This window comes from Fundulus heteroclitus, chromosome 4, assembly GCF_011125445.2.
Source record: "Fundulus heteroclitus isolate FHET01 chromosome 4, MU-UCD_Fhet_4.1, whole genome shotgun sequence".
NCBI classification, from domain to species: Eukaryota; Metazoa; Chordata; class Actinopteri; order Cyprinodontiformes; family Fundulidae; genus Fundulus; species Fundulus heteroclitus.
The window spans coordinates 1,732,975-1,742,020 of record NC_046364.1 but is presented as its reverse complement, the minus strand read 5'-3'; the positions used below and the strand labels follow the sequence as shown (position 1 = coordinate 1,742,020).

The following is a 9,046-nucleotide window of genomic DNA, read 5'->3' as shown; positions in this document are numbered from 1 at the left end:
AGCCACAGCTCCAAGTCTATGGAATGCTCTCTTGGACCATCTCAGATATCTGTTGACGGTGAACATTTTTAAAAAGGAACTTAAAATATACCTTTTTTAAAAGACATATTCTGCCTAGTTTAAGTTTTTATCTGTTTACCACCGTTGCACTTTGAGATTTGAGGTTAAATGTAAAGTGCATTACAAAAACAAATTATTATTATAATTAATAGTAGCAGTATTAATAACAAGATTAAACAATATTTAATTTTAACACAAAGCCAAAACATTTTACATGTAAGATATCACTGGTAAAAGTAATTGGGCTTCTCTCTGATATTATCCTCTATTGGGTCTAAGCAGGGCTGTGTCATTTTGCCCCTTTTGCTTATGTTGATTGTTTCAGCCATTAGTGCACGATTGCATTAGCTAATTATTCAGTTTTCTCATCCCTTCTGTGGTGATCCTGATCACGGACCTGATGTCAGGGACTTTTCTAAATAAATATGTTCTCAAAACAAAGGAAGTTGTTATTCATTTTAGGAAAACATGCACTCTTCTGGATGACAGGCTGACATTTCACGCAAATGTGGACTCACTCTGGAGGAAGTGTTATCAGTGGATGTATTTTTATTGGAAGCTTTATGGTTTTAATGTGAATTCTACATTCGTGAGCAAGTTTTATCAATTCTTTCTTAACCTTTACATTTATCTGTTGGCTTGATATTTTGAAAAGATGGGATAAATTGTTGGGAATTTTCAGGGTTTGCCATTCGATCCAATTCAATTAATCTTTATTTTACAGGGACAATGCAAACAAACATAGTGACAAAACAAAGCATGTCACTGAAGTGCTGCATATAAAGTTTATTGCTAATGCTAATTTTCAACTCCTGTTCCTGGTTGGGCTTTTATATAAAAATATAATTTAGATACTACACTACTTTGATGTAAAAAAATAAAAACATGATCAAATTGTAAAACAAGCAACTCTCAACTCACAACTCTTACCTACTTACAATAATAAAAAAATAGTACAATTTTGGTTTGTCTTTAACCAGGATTTCAGCCTGGTAGAGAACATTTAAAAATCAGGTACAGTCTTAATGTCAGATGGTAATGAGTTTCAGAGCTTAGAGCCCTTAACAGAGAAGGGCTCTCATACTCAGCAATTCTTGTTTTTATTTTCATTTTGAGAATCAAACTCCAGAATGTGATGAAAAGAAGGAGCTAAAATTACTGGCTGTAATATTTTTCACCTGAAACAGAGAAAATACAGTTTCTGAGTTTTCACCAAAGAACAGAAGCATTAATCATTTTAGAAGTATTTTTATTGAGGGACTTAGAAACACCAAATCCACAATTATACACACAGGAAGGAAATATAATTTTTTTTATTTATTTTGGAGAAATATAAGTGAAGAGAAACAAACAGTTCATCTGTGCTACCATCTTCATATCATAATGTAATATAGAACAGGAGAAAAATAGCAAATCTTCATGACAGAACATTAACTCAGCAGCTGCAGTACCAAGTGAATGTCTTTCCTTCAATTTTGATTATTAAAAACTCACACATTTCCAGCTGCATCTGCTTACAATTTAGCATCCACAAAAAAAGGTTGCAAAATTATTGCTGTTTGTTTCATTATTAAATTTTAAAAAGACTTGATTGGTCCTAAAATACCCAGAATCCCACATTCATATGATCCAAGCAGCCTGGCAGATGCGGCAGTTTTAGTTTTCGTAGGAGGGCAGAGGTTCATATTTGACCCTGGAGGCTTTGGTTTTGTAGATGAGGACGCCGCAGACCATCCCAACGGCAACAAGAAGACATCCAGCAACAAAGACCAGGTTCAGGTTCAGGTTGAACGCTGCAGATGAGAGGAACACAGAGTTGATGGAGTCCTGCTCACAGTTTATCTGCTGCTTATAAACTTCTCCACACAGTTTCCTTACCTGAGCCTCCTCTGAGGTCTGCTTCACGCTTCAGACGCAGAGGACCCTGGGAAACGAAGTGCATTCCACTCTGGATCATAGCCTCTCTCTTTCTGCGGACATTGGACCATGTGGAGTTCATGCATCCCCGTGAGCACCTGGTGTTGGGATTCCCTGCTTCACACATCATGACTGTGCAGCTGATGTACACCTGAATTCAAGGAGCACACAGTCATTGAAAGAAGCTACTCCCTCTGGTGGACAAAAGGCAGACTTGTACCAAAATTACAGCACAACACCAGAATGTTTTAACATACAATGCTTTAGGTAAAATTTCTTTTTGTACAGAAATAGATGCAAAAACAGAAATGCAAACTTTGTTAAATTGGTGGGAAAACACCACTTCTATTAAAAACCTTTCTCATCAGTTTGATCCTCACCTGATCATGCAGCCCGATGAACTTGAAGGCATCCATGCTGAACCTGAACTGTCTGTCGTTGGAGGTGGGATGGGTCTGCACAGTCTGGTCAACTTTGCATCTAAATTAAACCAAAAGCTTCCATTAGCTGCATCAGATTTAAAGCACATCAGCTGTATGGACCATCGGGCCTTCAAGCTCATCATCATCAAACATGTTCTAGGTTGAAGAAACTGGTTTCTGTGTTTGTCTACCTCAGGTTTCTCTGCATCTGAGCCTTACCCGTTCTCAATGATAGAGTAGGTTGGGTGGAAGTTGGGGTTGTCATACGGTGCAGCTCTGCAGGACTCCACAAACATCTCTGTGTTGTTGATAGAGGTGCTGGCATCTATCTGCATGTAGATCCTGTCTCCGACGTCAAACTCCAGTGGGTAAAAGTTTGGGTCATAAATGGGTCCAAACTGGTTATCCTGGTAGAACTCGAACTGGTAGGTGAACTTGCCGAAGCCTTTCTCCCATACTGTGACGTTCTTTCTGTGTGCTGAGAAGCTCAGGGTCACATTGCCCCGTTTGGGGTACTGGCAGTAGAACCGGGCCTCCACCAGGTGCTTCCTGGTGATCAGCTCATTCGGGTCATCATCCACTGTGGTGATCTCATTCTTGAAAATGAGGTAATCATCGTCTTCCTGCAGAGTAAACAGTCATAAATGAAATAAATACCAGAGAGATGAATCCTGTGAGACGTGTCAAACGACCCGTTCTCACCTCGATCTCAGTACCGCAGCCATTGAGGGGGATGATGGCGACTATGTGAGTGTCGTTGGAGAGCTTGTCAAGGCTGCAGATGGTGTTGCTGGGGTCACTGAGGCGAAGATGTTCCTCCTGGAGTCCAAAGAAGGAATCTTTCTCAACCTCCACCTTCATTGTGGTTTCAGTGCAGGTCACGGTGGCTTCAACTGGAACAAAAATTATTAGTTAGGTACAAAGTTGGAAATGAGAAAGAGAAGAGAAAAGAAAAACACCCAAAGTAAACCTTTATAGCTCTTTAAATGAGTGATGGATCAAAAATGTTCAGGTAATGACAAGAACGTCTGGCTGCTTTGATGGAGGTACTCAGGAAAAATGACACATCAAGATTCAGCAGAGTAATGCATCTCTAGAAGAATATGTCCAAACTGTACCAAGTTATTCCCATAAAAAGTGAATACATTGTTCTGTTAAATGGTTTCAACTAATATTTCCAGCAAGAGCTGCTTTTTACTTGGTAAAACTGCAGTTTTCCCCCAAAGAGTTTCTAGTTTAAACTCACTTTGTGCCTTTCGGACTACCACCAGAACACACCTCATCTCAGACTGATAGACGGAAGACCTGAAACAGTATTATAAAAAAAACGGTTTTACACAGTTAATAAAAATCAACCCCTTTTTCCTTCTAAAATGGACATCTATCACATAAATCTATCTCCCAATAATGGGGGAAAAAAACATCATAGATTTTTATAGCAAATGTACAAAACACAAGAAAAACATCCATTAAGGTTTAAAATTCTCAAAACGATTGATTTTACATCCTATTAACCCTGTTCTTACCCATTCACTGATTCCACAACAAAGCAGATCGAGAAATGATCTCCCAGCTCATCTTCAACTGGTGTCCACCTGAGGACAAAGTCGTGGTTAACGTCCCTGTGCTTGGTGATGCCTGATGGTCCGCTGATGATGATGTTGTTGATTCTGAATGAAAAACAAAGCAGAGGTTATCATGTGATCAGTGTTGTTTTCTTGTTGCTAGCAGCCATCGGGAAGCTCTGCTAACTTACGTTGAATAAGCTGCATGTGCTTTGACTCTGATCTCCATCTCTTTGCTGACCTCGGCCTCGATCCGTTCTCCATGTGCAGGTGTTGGAGTCATAAGTTTAGGCAGGTAATGTCCCTCCTGACATGAAGGAGTGGTAGGGTCCACTGGAGGATTAAAAAAGAGAAAAAAAATTGAAAAATCCATAAATACTGTATAATTCTATGTTGCTGTCACTTAAGCAGGTTTGTGCACCATCATTTTCCACATAATTTAAGATTTCACGATATACCCATCAAACCTGCCCACATTCTGCATCATCCACATTTTCTGCCACAAAGATGTGGTAAAACAATTAAATAAATAACAGAAATCACCCAAAGTTTATTTTTTACACATATTCAAAGGGGAATACAATTCTGCATTTTCACTGTGAGACCTAATTGTCTTAAAATAATGAAAAGGCGAGACATAGTAAAACTTTTAATGGGTGGTCGTTAAAGTCATTAAGCCAGCAGATTGGACCAAAACTGGTCCACTCCTCTGTAACAAGAAGTTGTTAGGGTTGTTATTGGCTCGGCTTAAAGGAGCGATGTTTTTATCGCTCGTATCTTAATGGCTTTAAGGCTTAATGGCTTTAACGACCGCCCATTACTAAGGGGTGGACCTGTTTCGGTTGAATTTGCATGTTATCTAAGTCATTACAAGGCCTTTGTTAGGCAGTAGTATAAAGCTTGTTACTCATCATTACTCCAGACCTTTTGAATTGAGAAAGCTTCCCGGAGAGGAAGCGAAAAGTCTTCAACTACGAAAAACAAGTCCAGTTGCTTTGTTTTTTACTTTTTTTGGAACTTTCTATGAACAGTTCAGTCCTCAGATTTAGTTGCCATAAAAAAACATTTAGGATGAGCTAAAGAGAAGAGTGTGAGAGGACCCAGGAGTCTGGGCCTTCCAGAGAGATTCTGCAGAGTGGATCGATCAAAGATCTCATACTCTGTGGGCTTCAGCCTTCTGACATGAAAGAATAACTGCTGTCCTGTTGAACAAAGCATTAACATCAGGATCCCAGTAACTAGGAAAACATAGGGAATATATATAAAAATTATTTCTTAGTAGAGAATGGATGAAAAAAGGATGGATTTGTTTAAGTGTGGGCTGATCTACTTATAGAAAAGCAGTTTGTTTGAAGGGTTCTTCAGCCACCATCACCAGAGGGCCAGTAGGTATCTAGTGAGCCCTATGTTCAGGAATCAAAACAATGAATTCATTTATATTCCCTTTGCTCCAGAGAAGTTTGTAAAATAATAGTTTTTACCTGATACTTAAAAGGACAACCCTCCATCCCTACAAGAATGAAGATCAGAAATCGCTGAGGTAGAGTTGAGCCAATAGGTGGCGCTAAAAAGAGCCTTCTGACCAGTGATTATACCAAATCAACGGCTGCTTATATTTTAAACCTATTAAATGTGTCTTTGAAGGTTAGTAAATGAGATGTAATTTTTGATGTGCTTTGCTGCATTCAACATGCAAGGTAATTGACGGCAGTCTCAGATCAGGCTGCAATTTAGCATTTCTTGAAAGATCATTGTGCAAAGGAAAAAAAAACTAAGATTAACAAAACTTTAGCTGTCAAACCTCCCAACCCCCTCCCCTCACCCCATTATTAGAAGTATTACTTACTTATGAGAATGATTTAATGTGTTCTCACCTAGAAAAGAGAACTGCAGAGATCGCTTACTAAGAGGACCATTGGCTACATTTTGTGTGCTACTGGATACAGTTGTTGTGGTTGTTGTTGGAGTAGTTGTTGATACAGCTGTTGTTGTGGTTGTTGTTGGAGTAGTTGTTGATACAGCTGTTGTTGTGGTTGTTGTTGGAGTACTTGTTGATACAGCTGTTGTTGTGGTTGTTGCTGCGGTAGTAGTCATAGGCATGTGTGAAGTTGCACTGACAGCGGATCTCTTCCTCCTTGATGGAAGTGGATGCTTACGAACACTTGATCCATCAGAATAATACAGATCAATAGTGCTGTGTGGGAAGTCTTCTACCACCATCTCAAAACCAAAGACTCTGATGTCATGATTTGTGTGCTGGTAGTGCAATGTACAAGAATCCTGACAAAATAGAGACACATTAATTTAAGAAAGCTAATTATCGTAGTTTTATGCACTAATAATTGAATCTAGATTTCTGAACTTACCTGGTCCAGTTGGAAGCCTGAAGGGAGAGAGCAGTTGTCACACTCGTAGCCAGGTAAATTCCCATACCTGCAGCGGACTTTGTCTCCATCAAGATCAAAGGCAGCCAGCTTGTATGTTCTCGGGCAGTTTTCAGGAACTCTTCATTAGATACAAACACACAATGTAAATGAAATAACTTCAGCAACGAGACTTCAGGCAAACCATCAAAGGTCTTGAAGGTTGACTTGGTGGATGTAGACATAAAAAAATGTCATAAATAGCCTAGATTTATTTCATAATAAAATTGGTTTTATAATGAGAATTATGTAATGGTGTAAAATACAGATAATGTTATATAAATCACAGGATGGTTACCTTAAGGTGGGAAGAATAGCAAGATTTGGTGATTTATTTGGTTCCATCGTGTCTGATCTTTTCCCAAAATCCACGAGGGAATCAAGTCTCCAGTAGGTAACTGAGTTACGTGTTGAGATCCAGCAGCAGCTAGATGCCCTGATATGTTACAAGGAGAGGACAACATAAAACAATCTCGTACAGTTTGGCACCAAAACAACAGTTGTTGATAAAGTGGATGATGCTTTTCAAACTTAATTCCACTCATACATATATGAACATTTGATTGTTAGATCTGCTCACCTGATGTTAAAGGGCTTGTCACTGGGTACCTTCCACGTCTCAACAGTTTCTGTTTCACACCATTGGGTTTCATAGGATGTTGGCATGTTGGTGCTTTGGTCTATATTAGTTTTGGTTTCACTGGTTTTATTACCACAGTTGCCATTGTAACAGTACCAGTAGTGGTTGTAAACACAGGAATCATAGGTATCCCTGGCTCGGAGGGACATCTGTGTGGTAAAAATGATTAAAAAAACAGGGTTAAAGTTTCCAGCACTGTAATCTTCAATTATCTTTATGTGCTTATTTGTTACATATTGCTTTTTGTGAATCGCTTGGGTCACTATTGTTTTTGGAATCGGCTATAGAAATATATACTTATTTAATGAATTGAATGAAGGTGGTTCGATCCCTCAAGTAAAATAGCTGATTTATATTTTTTTTTAAAATGGCAGGCACTTTTTTTTTATTTTAGGTCCTTTCTGGAAATAGTAAACATATTTAAGCATCCAAAGTTTTACCAAAGATCCCACCAAAATGTAATTTGTAGTTAATGTAAAACAAGAAATTAATAAAAAAAAAAGAAAAAAATCAAGATTGCTTTTGGGATTTTTTCATCAACCAACCAATCAATCAATCTTTCAGCTACCTAAGTTGAGCATGATTTGTTTATTTGCTGACTTATAGATAATTTTTAGTAGAGTTCAGATTTCCAGGCCTCAAACAATAATTTCAAAAGGTCATGGAAAAAAGAGAAAAGATGAGTTGTCCTACAGCAAAGACATAGAGACCTATTCAGTACATTTGAGATATTTGGAATGCATATTGTAATTTATTAAATATTAACAGTCTCAGTCTGCAGGTCTTCCTACATAACAGCCTCGTTTACGGTTCTCAGACATCATTGGGGTCTGAGAACCGTTTTTATTGATAGCAAGACAGATATAGAAGTTAAATATAAATGTTTTCTAAAATAGGAATAACTTCAAATCTGTGCAAGATGATGGTATAGTTTATGAAGAAAGCTGGTAAGAATTTCTCCTATCGTGGCACAACAAACCAAACAATAACACAAATAAATAATAGCCTGCTATATTTATACATAAAAGTTAATGTTCTGACCCTGAAGGTTCCGTCATGGTTTCTTCCTTTGTAGGCGATGTTTATGGTTCCTCCCCAGTGATGAGACGCTGAGACCAGGGAGGTCAGCAGGAGCAGCTGAAGAAGGAGCAGCACTGAGGAAGCCATCTGGATGCTTCAAGCTCAACTCTCTCTCCGGGGATGAAGTTCACATCCACCTGCAGCATCTTATATGCACCTGTGAGCAAGGAGGTGCTCAGGGTGAAGGAATGTAAACCACACTTTAGACGCATAAGGCAGCAGAAGAACTGGTTTGATGAAACAATTGAGTTATTAAGGTGCAATTGGGTCACCCATCCACCTCCACACTTAATGAAACTTAATAATTCCCTGGTATTGGAGCACACGGATGTGTAATGAAAACCTGAGTAAAAAAAAAGTTTGTTCATGACAATAAAACCCGAGGTAAAACTTGTATGGTTACATTGTTAAGAAATACAAGGGATGTACTTTAGTTTTTGTTTCTGTTAGCTACAATTATCAACATCAAACACTAAGATTTAATTAAGAATCTTTGTCATTATGTGTTACCATAATGACATCGTTTGATGAGACAGACACGGGCTCAGAATGCCCCACAGATTACATATAACATGAGTACACAAGATATTATCTTTCCAAACCTTTTCTCGAATCAGTTGATTGCACTAGTCAAAAACTCTCCTCAAGAGGCTTAAAGCCTGTAAATAGTCTTTAGCAGCAAATAGACTAATTTCGGAGTAATAAAGCCAGAGAGCAGTTACTTTACAGACTATATAGATTACTTTGCAGTTGCATGAGTGCATCACACGAACGGTCTGTCGATTGCGCTCCCCAGTGTTTACAGCTCAGCCCTCCAACACATTCCAAAGAGATTATATCAGCAGTCTCATCATGATGACCAAGTATTCCACGTACACCAAGCAATAGCTTCTGGCGACCCAGCAAAGTGGCAGGTGGGTTATTGATTTGCATGTGACT

The 9,046-nt window shown here is 38.6% G+C and overlaps 1 protein-coding gene across 1 annotated transcript; it reads right to left on the bottom strand.

Moving 5' to 3' along the window:
• Nucleotides 1-1,362: 1,362 nt before the first annotated feature.
• On the bottom strand, nucleotides 1,363-8,264 carry LOC118562860. The gene is made up of 13 exons (XM_036135838.1): nucleotides 8,069-8,264; nucleotides 6,968-7,176; nucleotides 6,686-6,823; nucleotides 6,331-6,469; nucleotides 5,839-6,244; nucleotides 4,156-4,297; nucleotides 3,926-4,069; nucleotides 3,646-3,704; nucleotides 3,102-3,292; nucleotides 2,619-3,022; nucleotides 2,358-2,457; nucleotides 1,939-2,128; nucleotides 1,363-1,853 (listed from the first exon to the last, which is right to left on the bottom strand). The coding sequence occupies exons 1-13, from the start codon at nucleotides 8,192-8,194 to the stop codon at nucleotides 1,717-1,719; spliced, it is 2,385 nt and encodes a 794-aa protein (XP_035991731.1). The 5' UTR covers nucleotides 8,195-8,264; the 3' UTR covers nucleotides 1,363-1,716.
• Between the last annotated feature and the right edge of the window lie 782 nt (nucleotides 8,265-9,046).

Coding starts and splice junctions, on each gene's coding strand:
- LOC118562860 (XM_036135838.1), bottom strand. CDS start 8,194: ATGGCTTCCTCAGTGCTGCTCCTTCTTCAGCTGCTCCTGCTGACCTCC. Junction 6,470..6,685: donor GCTATTCTTCCCACCTTAAG/GTAACCATCCTG, acceptor TATCTAATGAAG/AGTTCCTGAAAACTGCCCGA. Junction 3,705..3,925: donor GTTGTGGAATCAGTGAATGG/GTAAGAACAGGG, acceptor ATACTGTTTCAG/GTCTTCCGTCTATCAGTCTG.